This window comes from Equus caballus, chromosome 27 (genome assembly GCF_041296265.1).
Source record: "Equus caballus isolate H_3958 breed thoroughbred chromosome 27, TB-T2T, whole genome shotgun sequence".
Classification (NCBI taxonomy): Eukaryota; Metazoa; Chordata; class Mammalia; order Perissodactyla; family Equidae; genus Equus; species Equus caballus.
Window position 1 is genome coordinate 57,402,084 of NC_091710.1, and position 17,342 is coordinate 57,419,425.

At 45.5% G+C, this 17,342-nt stretch overlaps 1 protein-coding gene across 2 annotated transcripts in view; it reads left to right on the plus strand.

Moving 5' to 3' along the window:
• The first annotated feature begins 1,864 nt into the window (after nt 1–1,864).
• Nucleotides 1,865–17,342, plus strand: part of TDRP (testis development related protein) — a 54,123-nt gene continuing 38,645 nt past the window's right edge. Inside the window, exons 1-2 of one of the 2 annotated variants that reach the window (XM_070252849.1) lie at nt 1,865–2,543; nt 3,080–3,254. In XM_070252849.1, coding sequence (XP_070108950.1) covers nt 1,980–2,543; nt 3,080–3,254 — 739 coding nt within the window. In that variant the 5' untranslated portion in view covers nt 1,865–1,979. Of the gene's footprint in view, nt 2,555–3,079; nt 3,255–17,342 lie in introns of both variants that reach the window. The other variant, XM_070252850.1, reaches the window with a different exon arrangement.

A 17,342-nucleotide genomic window follows, 5' to 3' on the forward strand; every position in this document is an offset into this window, starting at 1 on the left:
ACAGCTTTGGTTGCTAGAAAGTTCTATGAGGTACCCCAGGCTGTACTCTCATTTAAAATTACTTTTGCCAGAGTAAAATCTCACTAAGTTGGCCTTCATACAGGGATGGCACCCTTCATCTTCCTTAAATAAAAAGTTAGCGGTTCTACCCCAGTGAATTTTCAGGAGCTGTATTAGCCAATAAGGACAATTCAGGCTAAAATTAGTATCTTCCTCCAGTGTAGGGCTCAGTAAATGGAAGGTTCTGTAACCATGTATTTCTGGATCCAGAAATGAATTCTTATGTGTAAGCGCTGTATTTTTGTGACACCACATTGTGTGAAGTGCACCTCTTACAAACTTTAACAATGGTATGACTTAGTGTTATAAAACTCATAAACAGGCGAGTGACGACAGTCAAACTCCTAGAACTCCTGAGAGGTGCTTCTCAGAATTCCAGATGCCCGAAGCTCCCCGACAGACAGTCAGCACCTGCTTCCCTCCCTGCCTTGGGCCCTGAGCTTTCGGGTGCTGGCCTTCCATCTCCCACAATCCTAGATACCATCCCCTGCCATGCCCTCCTAGGAACAATGCGAAATGTTACTTAAAGGTTTCTGGAATGTAGCTTTTTGACTTAGTGAGCCTGACCTTCTTCCAAATCGGCCTGGATTTGCAGAGGATCACAATTTAACTTACAACAAAAATTTTAAAAGCACAGAAATACAGATATGCCAGATTAAAAGGAAGCCCGGGATCTGGGCACAGGCCATGGCCTCTCTTTGCAGGAATAAAAGGATCTGTGTTATTTATTGAAGTTTTCTGAGCTGGTTTTCCATGTTTTGTTTGTCGTGTCCTTGAGGAACTGTGTTTGGATCCTGGCTTTGTTTTGCGACCTCTGTTTTATGGTTTCTGACTTTTATCAGTGTCTGTGTATGCAGTGTGTTTATTTTGACAGTACCCTGTGGGACCTGGGGTACAGACTCAGTATGTGCTGGTACTACAAGGGATAACCACTGCCACCTTGTCTATGAATTGCAATTCCCTCTAGCCCAGAGGGTCAAGCTTCTTTGACCTGGTTTGAAAAGGCGTTTATATAAAATTTTAACATTCTTACATACTCCCACGAAGAAGGAGTTCCTTTAGTTTCTACTGGGTAGACTATTCTTTAGCAAGTGTTCTGTGGTTTTGTGTCATTCTGTAAGATTTGTGCCTGGTGGGTCCAGAGATGTTTTTGGGATGGTGGGGGGAGATGTGTGTGACTATTTATCACATCCTTGGGACTTGTGGGCTTGTTCCACACTGTCTTGCTTTCCAGGTAGCTGGTTGAGATTTAAGATTTGGCTTATTCTGCTCAGCTCCTTGGCCCCTTCCAGACCCTGACCATTAACTCTGTAACGGTCCCCATGCCTGTCTCCACTGGGTCTGTTCCTAGGGCTCCTGCAGGCCTCTCCCAAAGACACACTGAGCCTCTTTTCATTTTAAAGGTTTTGCTTATAATCACTTCTGGAGGATCCCAAAAGGTACACCTGATTTTTTTTTGGAGATTTTGGTGTGAAAACATAAGCAATACTGAAGTACATCGAGTGAAAAGTTTCTCTCTATAAGTTAATTTGCTGGGCAGGAGGGTGTGCACCCTAAAATTTTGATAGATACTAACAAATACATGAAGTTTGCCTTCCCAAGATTTGTAGCTTTTGCACCAGCAGCCTGTGAAGGGTTCCTGCTCGGTTCCCAACCCTGGAGACATCGTCATAGATGTTTACCGCGTCCATAGGTGGAAAAAAATAGCATTTCATGTGAATCTGCATTTCCCTGATCACAATGAGTTGAGTATCTTCGTATTCTAGGGTTTGCTTCTTTTCTGAGACAAACCACACCTCGCGGACGTCTTCCTGGCCGCTCAGGGGCAGGAAGCCCTGGGCCTCGCTGACAGCCTTCGGCCCCCGGACCGGAGGGGCCAGGACTGAGGGCCAGCGGGGCCGCGCGGGCCTCCCGCTCCCATGTCGGCGGGGCAGGTGCAGCCCCCGCCTGCTCTCCTCCTGGACCCCAGACTCCGAGGCGGACGCCCACAAAGCTCCCCTCCTTCGCCTCCCGGCGTCTGCGCACCGCCTGGGCGCCCGGCCGAGCCCAGGCCGCGGATGCACCTGCCTGCGGAGCCCGCTGCCCACGGCCCTCGGGTCAGCGCCCGGGGCCCGCCGGGGGGCCAGAGGGAGGGCCGCGCGGCCGAGAGCCCTTCTGACCCGCCTCGCTCCGCGGCCGCCCAGCGGACGTCCCCCGGGACGGAGCGACCGCAGAGGCAGCCGCCCGCTCGCCATTCTGGGGCCGGAAGCCGAGCTGGAACCGCGACGCGGACCACGCGCAGCCTGCCCCGCGGGCAGATGGCCGTGCGCATGCGCATGGCGGCGGGCAGCGGTTGCCAAGGTGACCGGAGCCCGGGCCGCCCCGCCCCCCGCGCCGCAGCCCTGCGGACATGGCCGCGCCCACCGCCGGGGGTGAGGGGTCAGCTCCGGGTCGGGGTCGGCCAGGGGAGACCGGGGCCGGGGATCAGGAGGTCCCGGGGTGAGGTGATCCTGGGGTGAGAAAGAGCCGGGCCTGAGGGGGTCCCGGGGTGAGGGGGGATGCCGGGGACCCGGGCTGAGGGGATCCCGGGGTGAGGGGGTCCTGGGGTGAGGGGCGACCGGGGACCAGGGGTGAGAAAGGGCCGAGTATCAGGGGGTCCTGGGGTGAGGGGAGGGCCAGGGTGAGGGGGTCCCGGGGTGAGGGGGGCCGTGGTGAGGGGTTCCCGGGGTGACGGGGCCCGGCTCGGGCTGACTGGCCAGCGTTTGAGGGTCCGGAGGTGAGGCCCCCGGGGCGGAGGCTGTGCGCGGGGGGGGGTCTGGCCGGGAGGGGCGGTGACCTCGTCGCGGGGGCGCTGCGGTGGGCGGTGACCTCGCTGGGAGGAGGGGCTGGCCGGGGCGGTGGAGGCGGGGGCATGGTGGTCTGGTCCGGAGGTGGGTCCGGGTGGGTTTGGGGGCGGGGGCCCGGTCAGGGGGGCCGGCCCCGGGGGGGCCGTCTGGAGGGCGGCCCCGCCCGGCCCCACTGGCCGCGTGCCGGTCCGCAGGAGCCGCCGCCGAGTGCCCGCCGGCCGGCCACGGAGGCGCGCGGACGCGGGGACGCACGGACGCGAGCCGGGCCGCAGCATGTGGAAGCTGGGCCGCGGCCGGGTGCTGCTGGACGAGCCCCCGGAGGAGGAGGACGGCCTGCGGGGGGGGCCGCCGCCCGCCGCCGCCGCGCAGGTGAGGGGGCGCAGGTGGGGGCGCAGGTGGGCCCAGGCCTGGGCGGCCGCCGCCGGCCGGGAGGACCCTGCCGAGCGGGCGCTGCCCCCGCGGCCTCGCCGCCCCCGCACGCGGGCCGGCCGGGCAGCCCGGGGTCGTGCGCTCGGGGTCCGGGCAGCCCGGGGTCGGGGCGCGGGGGTCCGGGCAGCCCGGGGTCGCGGGCGCGGGGGGCCGGGCAGCCCGGGGTCGGGGCGCGGGGGTCCGGGCAGCCCGGGGTCGCGGGCGCGGGGGGCCGGGCAGCCCGGGGTCGCGGGCGCGGGGGGCCGGGCAGCCCGGGGTCGCGGGCGCGGGGTCCGGGCAGCCCGGTGTCGGGGCGCGGGGGGCCGGCCGGAGTCGCGGGCGGGCCGGGGGGCGTGCGGACACCGCCGTGCCCTCTCCGGAGGCCGGGCCGCCTGGAGGAAGAGGCGCCCTTCGCGGGAGCGCGAGCCTCCTCCGCGCAGGTCCCGGCGGCGCTGGGGCGCTCCGAGGGGCCGGCCCGGGGCGCTGCCCTCCCCGCCGCTTTCCCCGGCGCGGCGCCGCAGCCCTGGGCGAGGACGTCTGGCCCGAGATTCGGGTGCCGTGTGTCTCGGCGCTGGCGGAACGCTTTGTTTGTTGTTGGGTGTGTGGAGACGCCCCCCTGCTGCTGCCGGGCGGCCCCACGTCGGCGGCGGGCCGCGTCCTTCTGCTCGCGGCTCGTGCGCGGCGGAGACGCCGCTCGCTCGGCGCTGGAGCGGTGGCGGCCTGACTGTCCTGCGGGAGTTGCATGTGCTTCCCGCCTCCATTACATGCGGCTCCGCGGCCGAACTTGTTATGCGCCGGGTTTTGATGGTGTTAGTGCTTACCCCACTTTTCATTGTGTAAATCTCAGGACTTTGTGTTTATTCTAAACAGCAGCTCTCTCAAATATAACGATGAGACTTTATATGTGGTTTATACGTGTTTATACGTAGTTTCACTGACCTACAAACCTGTTTTTTCCAGTAATTCATACCTCCTTCTCCTCTAACCCCTGGCCGCCACTGATCCCTTTACGTCCCCATAGCTTTGCCTTTTCCAGAATGTCATGGTTGGAATCACACAGTGTGTGGCCTTTTCAGGCTTGCTTCCTTCATTTACTCGTATGCGTTTAAGGTTCCTCCTGTCTTGACAGCTCAGTTGTTTTTAGCGCTGAATACTGCTCCCCTGTCTGCATGGACCACAGGTTGTTATCCATCCACCCGCTAAAGGACGTCTTGGTGCTTCCAAGCTTTGGCGATTTTGAATAAAGCTGCTGTAAACATCTGTGCTCAGGTTTTTGCGTGGACTCAGGTTTTTAAGGCACCCGGATAAGTACCAAGGAGCGTGATTGCTGGATTGTGTGGTAAGAGGGTGTTGAGTTTGTAATAAAGCAAACCGTCTTCCTAAGGGGCTGCACCCTTGTGCGCTCAGCCAGCGTGGTGAGAGTTGCTGTTCTCTTTTGCCGGCGTGGGGATGTCAGTGTTCTGGATTCGGGCCGTTTGGATAGGTGTGTAGTGGTCTCTCACTGTCGTTTTAATTTGCGTTTCCCTGATGGCGTATGATGTGGAGCCTTCTCATATGCTTATTTGCCATCCCTCTATCTTTGCTGAGTCGTCTGTTCAGCTTTTTGCCCCGGTTTTAGATCGGGTTGCTTGTTTTCTTATTAAGTCGTGACAGCTTCTTGTGTATTTTGGATTACAGTCCTTAGATGTGCCTTTTCCAAATATTGTCTCCTAGTCTGTGCTTTCTCTTCTGCCAGTGTCGTTTGCAGAGCAGAAGTTTTTAATTTTAATGAAGTCCAGGTTGTTAGTTATGTCTTTCGTGGATAGTGTCTTTGGCCTTCTGTCTCAGAAGTCATTGCTGTACCCGAGGTCATCTGGCTTTTCTCCTGTGTTATCTTCTAGGAGTGAGATCTGACTAGTTTATATGTTCCTTTATTAAGGATATCTATGGTTTAATGTGTTGAGAAAACTTTGCTATAGAAAAACAGACATTTTTAGCTGTGACAGGTTAGTCATACTCTAAATTTAGTTAATTCCTTCAGGAGGATTGATCTTTATTCCAAAGCCAGTTTCTCTTAGAATTAAATTTTAAAATTCATGACAAATCTATCTGCTTGCAAAGTTTTAGTTTAAAGTTGAAAGAAGTAGCAATTAATATGCCAGAAGGACTTAATGGATCTGTTAAATTCAGCATCTCATGAGCAAGAAGTTCCAGGTTCTGTTTTGTTTTCAGTCATTCAGCCCCCTTACCCCCCAAAAAAGTCAGCCCTTTGATATTATACATGCAGGCTGAGAGTACAGTTTGCCTAGAAAGGTATTTAGTTTGCGTTCCTGTCTGGTGTGTTCGACTTTCTTGAAAATCAGGTCACACAGCTATAATCTGGTTTTTTTTTCCTGCTTTATCTCCCCAAACCCCCCCTGTACACAGCTGTATATCTTAGTTGCAGGTCCCTCTAGTTGTGGGATGTGGGACGCTGCCTCAATGTGGCCTGACAAGCGGTGCCATGTCTGCGCCCAGGATCCAAACCCTGGGCCGCCGCAGCGGAGCACAAGAACTTAACCACTCGGCCACAGAACCGGCCCCTGTGTTGTTTTTTTTAAAAAGAAAAAAAAAATAGCTTAATGTTAGGTTTAATAAGGTTGAAATGTGAGGCATTCAAAATCATTACTTGGATTTAAAAAACACTAACTGATACTAAGAATAGTTTTAACACTGTAGAAAATAAATTTCTCTGACCTTCTCTTTAGGGTATTGGACTTTTATGTCATGAATATACAACTGGTTTGCATGAAAGTCTAACAGTGAGGTTTATAAGGTTTCTCATTCATTGCAGTCATTTAACAAAGAGAAACAAGTTTTAGTGAGTCTAGTTTATTAAAAAAAAAAAACTGCTATACATGTGGTAAAAGATTTCTGGATATTAAATACTAGGTCTTGACTTCTTCCCTCTTTCCAGTGGGAAATATTGTTACTTTTCTTGTGTAGTTTGCCAGGAAACATTTATTCATATACATAAATGTTTCTTTAAAATCGTTAATTTGCTTTCCCACCATAAACATTTTTATGCACCTTGAATTGTTCCCTCAATAACATGTGTATCATGAAGCACTCCCTATTTCATCACTGCAGTTAAAAAAAATTCATTTTTAAGACTATGATATTAAATGCCAAAGTTTATCTAGTTGGGTCTCTTCTAATGAATATTGAGGTTGTTGAGCCTTTTTTTAACCTCTCCCCCTCGGAGTTTTATGCAATAGCAAAGAAAGAAACGTGGAGGTATGTTCGACATGATGCAGTTCAGACTGGTTCTTCAGTTGCTTCAAGCTGGACTGCAGAGGGATTAGCCAGCTTTAAATTAATGCCTTTAAAAACAAATCTCAGAGAATTTTTGGCATATTTTCTTGTTAAAGGTTTTAAAATGCTTAGACATATTCTGTAGACATTCCAAAAAAAAAAAAAAAGGTCAGGGAACATTTCAGGTGTTTTTTAATCTGCTTTGAAAATAGGAAGAACCAAGGGATAGTAAACCTTAGTTTAGATTAGACAGAATCCTTTCTTGGATGGTGCTGTGAGGGCTCTGTTGACATTTGCTTTAGTGGAGTAGACTAGATAGTTGATGGTTTATCTGAGCTCCTAAGTTCACAAAGTGAATGCTATAAGGCCTAGCATTCTTTTTGGGGGATGGTGTATTGGGAAGAGCATGAGCTTTTATGATAGAATGAGGGCTTTAATTAACAACTTTTAAACTCTTAGAGCTTGGTTTTTCCACTTAGCAGTATGTTTTGGATCTTATTGATACATGAAGAGCTTCTTCATTCTTTTGTGTGTAGGTGTGTATGTGTGTGCATGTGTGTGTTTCAGTGTTGTATTTCCTTGTATGGATAGATAAACTTGTAAAAAACTGGTCCCCTATTGATGACCTTTAGGAGGTTATTTCTAGTCTTTTGTCTATTACAAACATGCAGCATAAGTCATTTCCCATATCTGAGGATAAATTTCTAAAAGTGGAGCTGCTGAGTCCAAGGGCATATACATTTGTAATTTTGGTAGATTTCTCTAAATAGCCCTCCCAAAGAGGTTGTATGGATGTACATTTCAACTAGCAGTGTATGAGAAAGTCTTTCATGACAGGCTTGCCAATGTGATATGATGCAGTGTGTATGCCGTTTTACATCTGATAGGTGAAAATGCGCATCTTAATGTGGTTTTAATTTATATTTATCTCATGTATGATATTAAATAGTGTTTCATACGTTTACAAGCCTAAATAAAAACTTCTGAAAACTTCCCCACCAGTCCTGTTACTCTGTCATTAGATGTATTAAACTGTAGTCAGAATAACTGCATTTCCATGAAAATACAGCCTAGTAGTGTAGATTTGGACAGTAGTTTCTGGTGTACCTTGGTTGAGTCCCATCTCTGCCACTTGTTTGCCAGGTGACCTTGTACAAGCCACTTGACCTAGCCAAGCTTCAGTTTTGTCTTTCAGCTGTAAAATTGGGGTGAGTATACGCTAAGTCTAACCTTTATTGTCTGCTGTGCTTAAGCACGATCATAAGCCCTTCACATGGGTTGGTGCCACCATTTGCCAGCTGCAGAAACCAGTCACAAAGTGGGTGGGTGACTTGGAAAGGCCACACAGCTCCTCAGTGGTGCCAAAGACTCTCCTTGACCAGATTTTAGTCAGGCTCCTCTAAGCCCTCTTCCCAAGTAGTCTTGACCCTGAGAATCTTTCTTGCCCCTATTGATTCAGCCTGTGGGGCCCAAATTGACAGGAGGTGTGAGGGGGTGGAAGTAATGGTGATTCCAAACATCAGGACGGCTGGATTCCTACTTAGGATGCTGGCCTCTTGCATTTTACTCATTTGACGGCATTTAGAGAGCACTTGTTATCTCTCTTCTTAAGAGTCATCTAGATTCTAGGGTAAAAGCTCCGCAGAGAAAGGAGTTCATGTCCACTGCTGTGTCCCTAATGGCAAGAAAAGTGCAGGCACATAGCTGGTGCACATTGGTCAGTTCTTGTGAAATGAAGGGATGAGGCACAGGATTTTCAAGTAACACCACCACCTGACCATAAATGCTGTGGCATAGTCCTGTGTGAAGTGCTGAGGGAATTAAATGCAAGGAAGGAATTGTAGAGCAGGTTTCATTTTCACTGGGTCTGCAAGGATGGATAGGAGTTCTCCAGCCTTAGAAGATCTGATTCATTCTAGGTATGGATTCATTTTTGGGTAGCAAATACTTTGTAGGGTTAGTCTTACTGGACACTCATATGAGCTAAATCAGAAATTTAGTCAGCAAAACTACTTTTGCCAAATATAAGTAGTTGAGAATTATTTGAGTGAAGGGGAAGAAGAGTGAAACAAGAGAAGGAAAAGAAAAAGACGATAGGTCAAACGCTCACCCCTCCCCTGGATTCCGTTAACTCGACCTAAAGGAGGCTTGTGGGACAGAGGAGTGCTGCCCAGGGGAAATGGAGTGCAAAGATCTTCTAGTAGCTATATTAAAAAGTTTTTAAAAAGGCGAAATTAATTTCAATGCAATATTCTAAATTCTGTATATCCAAAATATTAGTTATATGACTATGTAATCAATATAAAAATTAATTAGATATTTTACTTTTTTTCATACTAATTCTTTGTAATCTGGTATTTTACATTTATCAGCAAATCTCAATTTGGGTGCTAACTTTTCATTGTAAGTACTTGATCACTGTTTATATTTTATAAATTTTGCAAATGAAAAAGTAGTTTTATCCAAGTTGTTCCAAACATATTTAAAAATTTTCCAGTAACTGAATTGAGTATCTCTTTTAAAATTGACATTTAAATAATTAAAAATGCAATTCCTCAGTTGTACAAGCCCCGTTTCAGCTCCCCAGTAGCTACGTTTAGCTATTGGTTACTGGAGTGGACAGCACAGCTCTGGATTCTCCCCCAAATTCAGATCAGCTCATCCAGAAGTGTTGTGGATTCTTCTACTTGCCCTGTCCTATGGAACCTCTCTAGGAAAATAGCTCGGTAATTTCCAAGGTTCTCTGTTATGTCCTTTTAGCACAGTGAGCTGCTTGAGGGTAGAAATGGTTAAGACTGTCTCTCTCTCTCAGGCCCCAGCATACTACTCTGTATAGCGTTCACCTGTAAATGGTAATGTGAGCGTTTAGTTGAAAGTGTTATTCCTAAGAATTTAAAATTCAATTAATAAGATCCACTTTTACTGTGTTTTACTGGACCTTAAGGTAGCGTGACTTAGAATATTCTTAAAAAACTGCTAGTCATCATTACATTTGAGTTAGACTCTGTGAATCAAACTGAAGATCACTGAACACAGGGTCTAGCTCACCTGTCCTGTTCTAAGGCTGTGGTCAAGTGAACTGTGCTCGCCTCGCTCAGATCTTCCTTAACGCTCAGATCTTCCTTAAGGGTACTTTGTCCCCTGAGGTGAGGCTGGGAGATGTTTGTTCTGCCTTTATTAGATCATCTGTTGAGAAGAATGGCTGATTTTGCCTTTCGTCTGGGTTTGGGGAGCGAGATGTATGGTACATGTAGCTGGTGCTAATAAGCCCAGCTTTAGGATTAAAAGACTGAAGCGCAAGAGGGCTTTCGTCTGTTACCTCAGAGTGAATCAACATCCAGACTAGGGAGAGTCACAAGAATTTTGTGAACTTGGGTTTCCTATCTGTCCATGGCAGGCGGCTCATTTTCCCTGCTTGCTTATCACATATGAGCAAGCTCTTCCCTATCTTGGTGCTGTGGACAGTCAGATAAACCAACATTTCTGCCCTGAAAGTCTAGTGGGGCTGCTTTGAGGGAAGACTGAGTGTTCTCACCTTTGCGTATATAGAAACTGAGGACAGGAGGGACCCCCAAGACGCAGGGGGGGAAAATGGTAAGCACACGGAGAACCTGTCAAATTGGTTTCTAAGGAGAGGCCCTGGGGCCAAGTCAGAGGAAGGTTGCTAGGAGCTCCTGATGTGGGCTTTCACTTTCCAAGATGGTAACAAATGTTGAAGAAGGAAAACTATGGTTTAGCTTTATCATCTTCTAGATGGGAGTATAACATTCCGCACGAAATCTTCATCAAAACTAAGTGGCAGATGTTAATCAGTTCCAGTGTTTGAAAGATATCTTGAATCGTTTCATGTATAATATATAATAAATGGAATACTTTACTCAGTAGAGGTGTTTTTCAAAATAAGTGACTGTATCTCGATTTGGAGGATATAATACTGGGTGATAGTGCTGGTTCCTGCCCTGTGCCAGGCACTTTGTTAGTGCTTTACATGTGTCATTGCAAATACTCACAATAACCCTGAAAAGTAGGTACAGTTGATCCTCCTTATTCTCAGATTCCATATTTGCAAATTTACCTGTTTACTAAAATTTATTAGCTGTGGCGCTTTCACTGTCATTCACAGACATGTGGAGAGCAGCAAAAACTTTGAGTCGCCTGATGCACACCTTCCCAGCTGGGCTGGAACTCTGCTTTCTTGGTCCAGCTCTCACACTGTAAAGAAGTGTCCTTTCTGCAGTCTGTTTAGTGCCATATTTTCCATAGTTTTGTACTATTTAATTGGTGATTTGCTGTTGTGGATAGCCCCCAAGCTTAGTGCTGAAGTGCCGTCTAGTGTTCCTTAGGGCAGGAAGCTGTGATGTGCCTTATGGAGAAGCATGTGTTGGATAAGTTTTGTTCAGGCGTGAATTATAGTGCGTTGCCCATGAGTTCACTGTTAATGAGCCAACAGTGTATGTTAATGAGGTGCCTTTGTACAGAAGCATACATGAAACAAGGTTATGTATTGATTGACGAAAACGCTGTCACCAGAGGCTTGCAGGAGCCTGACTCCGTATGTCCTGTAAGAGCAGTGGTTCATTGTTTGCTAATTCAGTGTTCATGGCAACTTTTTACAATGTAACTACCTCAAATAATGAGAATCAACTTTATTTTACATTTGAGGAACTTAGAGAAGTTAAAACACTTGTGTAAAGTTATGTAGCCACTGATAGGAATTCGAATCCAGGTTTCTCTGAGTTTATATATACATACGTATATATATATATATATATATGTTCTTTTTGTGAGGAAGATTAGCCCTGTGCTAACAGCTGTTGCCAGTCTTCCTCTATTAAGATGGGATGCTGCCACAGTATGGCTTGATGAGTGGTGCATAGGTCTGCGCCCAGGATCTGAACCGCGAACCCCAGGCCGCCAAAGTGCAGCACATGAATTTAACTGCTGTGCCACTAGGCCAGCCCACAAGTTTATATTTTTTACTACACTGTGTCTCTTACCTTACATGTTATCATAAATTTGTGTATCATTCTTCTTCATTTTGCAAATATTTGTATTTTATATTAAAAAATACTAGGGCTTCAACAATCAGTGCCTTGGAAAGCATTGATAAAATTGTGTTTTGGCTCAAATTCCAATGTAACAAACATTGTAGCGTACTTTCTTACTTCTTTGCTTTGCTTTTTTACTTTTTGCTGAGTATGTCAGTAGAAGTCTTACTGTGGGAGGTAAACAGTTCTGGTGAATTAGCAAGTGAAAGGTACTGGAACAGTGTGTGAAAAGAAAAAGTATGATATATACACCTACTCTTTTCTTTCTATACCTCCTTTTTTACTTAATTATTTGAGGAGGAGCAGGTAGAATTTAAGCTGGTTTCTGAGGAAAGATATTGAGAAAGGGAGGAAATGGCACAGCAATGCTTTGGGAGCGAGAAGACACAAATAGATTTGGGAGCTAGAAAACTGAGCCAATTTAACTGGCACAGGAGGTTTGTATAGGGGAGAATTGGGAAAGCCCCATAAGGAGTTTAGACTTCACATTTTAGACAAATATTGATGACATCTGAGTTAGAGCTTTATGATATTTTATAAGGAATGCTTCTCTAAGGAGGAGGGATTAGAGGGAGGATGCAGATAAAACAGGTAGGATTCTAGTGTGAGAGTTCAGATGTGAAATAAGAGCCCGGATTCTAGATTGAATAATAGTCAAGAAAGGTGGGAAGAAGTGAGCTTGCCAAAGCTGGTTGTTGAGAGTTGGTGCTTTTGGAGTTGAAGGTCAAGGGCTGAAGGGTGGCTGGAGTGATCAGGACAAAGGTGTCACCTCTGAGAGCAGCAGGAAAGCCCGAGGGCAGCGTGGCTTTGGGAGCAGTGTGATGAGGTTGATTACAGAACACTAGGTTTTGAGATAGCATCTGACATCCAGATTGAAGAGCCTAGCAGGTGATGTGATGGGGGGGAGGCTGAAATACTCATTATTTGTGACACTATAAGAAATCTGCAGGAGCCTGGCTCTCCATTTCATAACTCATAACTTGCTTGATAAGTGAACGAGGGAAAAGAGAGTAGGTAGCATGGTGGTGCTGAAAAGTTCTCCATCCGGGAGTCAGTAGGCATCTGGGTTCCAACTGTATCACTAATTTTGTGACTTCAGGCAAATAAGTTAGTTATTCTCTCTCCAGAACCCCTGTTATAAGTGAAGAGTTGAGAGTGGGAGTTGGCAGATTTACTGTAAAGGTCCAGACGTGAATATTTTAGTCTTTGCGGGCCATGCGGGCTTTGTCACAAGTACTGAACTTTGCAGTTGTAGTGTGCAAACAGCCATGGACAGTGTGTAAGTGAATGAGAGTGGCTGTGTGCCAATAAAACTTCATTTACAAAAATGAGCTGGGCTGATCTGTAGGACATTATTTGCTGTCCCCTAGTTTAGACTAAAGGATTTTTGAAGTCTCTTCTAATTCTGAGCTAAATTAACTTATTAGAGGTTTGTCATATAGACTTTGTTGTGATTTAGGGTACAAATAGGAAGTCTTAATTGCTAAACTTTGAAATAAATGGCAGTGTCATAGATCTTATTTATATGCTTCTTGGGCTTACATTTTATTAACAAGTGTGTATTTGTATACCTTTAAGGGTTTTCACATAAATTGTCTTGTGTGGTCCTTGATCTCATTCCACAAAGAAATGAGTAATGACTCTATAGTCAATGCGAAGACATTGAGAACAGTGTGTGATCATATTCATCATAATCCTAACAGGATTGAGGGTAAAAGGAACTGCATGATGCTTTTTGTAGATAATAATAACTGTGTGTGATGGTTTCAACATCTTAGTTGGATGGAGCCTGGGGACTAACAGGTACTCTTCTGAGAGAGACTGCTCATTTTCCCCCAATATCAAGTTTTAGTTGGGTGCACAGCTGCCCAACCAAAGACTACAGTTTCCAGCATCCTTTGCACCAGCAGGGGCTCTCTGGCCAGTTACATCTGAGAGGAAGCAATGTGCTCCTCTCTGGATGTGCCCTTGCTTCCTCTCTTACCCCCTCCACATAGGTTAGTGGATGTGGTGGGCTATCTTCCGCCTCGTGGAGGAGAGCAGTATCCGGGGGTGGCAGAGGAATAAGATGAAAGAGATTGGGCTCCTGATATTGTTTAGCACTTGATGGATGTCCTGGACTTAAGTGAAAGAGAAATACATATTCCGTCTTGTTTTTTTGGTCTTGTTTTATTGTCTTGTATTACAGCAGCAAACTTTGTTATAACCAAGAGGCTTTATTACACAACCTACCCCCCCCCCCCCCGCCCCCCGCATGGCCTACTGTTAGTCATGGTGCTACTTGAAAATACCCCTTTTCTGTACCAACTACTTAAACTTTAAAATAATACCTGGTGTGACTTGGTGTTTCCTTGTAACTACTTATATATCTTTTTAGATCTTCCTTGCCATATATTTGGCAATGGCTAATACTGAGCTTGTTGACTGAAGATGAATAATGCTTTTTAAAAACAAAATTGTTTTACAGTGATGGTGTTTTTAAAAATAAGTGGAGAATTTTTGCCTCGTGTTGTAATTCATAGACTATTTGTTTGATCTGGCAAGAAGGTATGCTAAAAAATTTTACAGGGAATAGACAATTTATAACTATAATTGAGTGATGATCCTTACACTTTTCCATTTTTGTCTTAGAAAAAATATATCCCCATGTATTTTTTTCTGATACCAAGCAATTCTCCAATTCTTTGACATCAACTGGGTATCCTACAGTTCAGTTCAATTCTGACACCACCTGAAATTAGCACAGACCCTGCAAGTTAAGGGCTCAATCCCACGAGACTGCCCCCACTTTAGTTTCCAGCCACAAATGGGGTGCCCAGGCAAATGTAAGAGGAGGTATGCCAGCAAGATGGTTGAAAGGAAGCCCCAGCCTTGTTTCCCCCCAGAGGCATTGACTTAAGATATGTTCCAGAAAGCCTTTATGACAACTCCAGAAAGCAGTTAAGAAGTTACAGTATCCTAGGCATGTGCAAAGCCAAGAACAGCTGCACTGAAACGGGTAAGGAAAGTTGTTTCATTTCACCCTAAGCATTCCCCCAAGCAGCACACCTTGGCATGATTGGTAATAAACACCAAGCTCATGACTTCTCCATCAGGAGGGAAATAGAAGAGTGGAACATGTATTCAACATTCCAGCTTTTTTTTCTTTTTTTTGCAGGGAAGGAGATTTGCCTTGAACTAATGTCTGTTGCCAATCTTCCTCTTTTTTTTTTTCCTCCCCAAAGCCCCAGTGCATGATTGTATATCCTAGCTGTAAGTCCTAGTTCTTCTGTGGGAACTGCCACCACAGCGTGGCAACTGACAGACAGGTGGTGTGGTTCTGTGACCAGGAAGCAGACCCAGGCCGCCAAAGTGGTGAGAGTGCCCAACTTTAACCACTGGACCACCAGGGCTGGCTCCATTCCTGCTTTTTGAGAAGCCATTTGCACTGATTTCTGTCTCACCTGACTGGGAGTGCTAAGGAACTGGCATACTTTGGATACCTGGGGCCACTGAGGACAGATGAGAGCTCAGCTGCTTGTTGCCGTGCCAAAGAACCTGTGGTACTGCAGACAGACACCAGAGGGAGAAAGAGGTTACAGGCTCTGGAAAAAGAGACTGGCAAAACTCTCTAATTGGGAAATTACATGCACAAGCTCAAAGAAGACATCCCCAGAAAACGTTTGAGAGGCTCCCAGAATCTCTAGCCAGACTGATAGGTGAAGGTCTTTCCCTGTGCAGAGTGAGTCCAAAAAGACTGGGAGAGGTGGCTAGTTTTTCAAATGCCCTAATCCCAGCAAAAAATAATGAGGCATACAAAGAAACAGGGAAATACAGCCCAATCAAAGGAACAAGATACATATCTGGAAACTGACCCTAAAGAAGCTGAGATTTTTGAATTACCTAAGAATTCAAAATATTTTTGTTAAACTCAGTAAGCTACAAGAGAACATAGAGAACTAAATGAAAGCAGGAAAATGATGCATGAGCAAAATGTAAATATCAAATATATATATATATATATATATATATAAAGTATAAAAAAAGAACCAAATAAATTCGGGAGCTGAATAATACAATAACTAAATTGAAAAATTCTCTAGAGGGGTTCAACAGACTCAGTCAAGCAGAAGAAAGGATCAGAGAATTTGAAGACAAGTTGTTTGAAATTATTGGGTCAGGAACAAAGAAAAGAATGGCAAAGAATGTAGAAAACCTAAGAGACTTATGAGATATGAACAAGTGGACCAATATATGCAGTATGGGAGAACTATAAGGAATAAGGGCAGAAATCTATGAGAAATAATGGCAGAAAACTTCTCAAACCTGAGGAAGGAAATGAACATCCAAATTCAGGAAGCTCAAGGGACACCAATCAGGTTGAACTCAAGGAGTCCCACACCAAGATGCATTATAGTAAGACTGTCAAAAGTAAAGAGAGAATCTTGAAAGCAGCAAGAAAAAAGCAAATTGTCACATACAAGGGAGCTCTCATGAGATTATCAATAGATAGCTCAGCAGAAACCTTACAGGCTAGGAGGGAGTGGGATGATATATTCAAAATGCTGAAAGAAAAAATACTGCCAACCAAGAATACTGTATCTGGCAAAACTGTCCTTAAAAAATGAAGGAGAAATAAAGACCTTCCCTGATAAACAAAAGCTGAGGGAGTACATCACCACTAAACCTGCCGTATCAGAAACGCTAAAGGGAGTCCTGCAAGTTGAAATGAAAGGATGCTAGACATAACATGAAAGCATATGAAAATATAAAGCTCTTTGGTAAACATATAGACAAATATAAAATCTTGTAACACTGTAGGGGCTGGCCCCGTGGCTGAATGGTTAAGTTCGCACACTCCGCTGTGGTGGCCCAGGGTTCGGATCCTGGGCACAGACATGGCACCACTCGTCAGGCCACGTTGAGGCGGTGTCCCATATGCTACAACTAGAAGGACCTGCAACTAAGATATACAACTGTGTACCGGGGGGATTTGGGGAGATAAAGCAGAAAAAAAAAAATCTTGTAACACTAATGGTAGTAGTACATAAATCACTTTTAATTCGGGTATAGAACTTAAAAAATAAAAGCATAAAAGCATTAAAAATAACTAACAATAAAACTAATAGATATAAAATATGAAAAGATCTAATTTGTGACATCAATACCATAAAGAAGGGGAGATGTAAAGAAGGAGAGTTTTAGTGTATAGTTGAAGTTAAGTTGTTACCAGTTTAAAATAGATTGTTATAGTTATAAAATGTTTCGTGTAACTCCCATGGTAACCACGAAGAAAATACCTATAGAAGATACACAAAAGTAAATGAGAAAGGAATCAAAGCATGTCACTACAGAAAACCAATGAAACACAAAGAAAGGATCAAGAGAGGAAAAGAGGGATAAATAAGCTACAAGACATCAGAAAATAAGCAACAAAATGGAAATAGTGTGTGTTTCCCTATCAGTAATTATTTTCACTGTAAATGGATTAAATTCCTCAATCAAAAGACAGAGAGTGGCAGAGTGGGTTTAAAAAAAAAAGTATGCAAGTATATCAGATAAAAAGTCAAACTGTCATGAGAGACAAAGAAGGTCATTATATAGTGATAAAAGTGTCAGTTCACGAGGAAAGTAAGTACATGCAAACATTATATGTATAAATACATATGCACCTAATGTCAGAGCTCCCAAATATGTGAAGCAAACATTGGCAGAGTTGAAGACAGAAATAGACAGCAACATAATATAG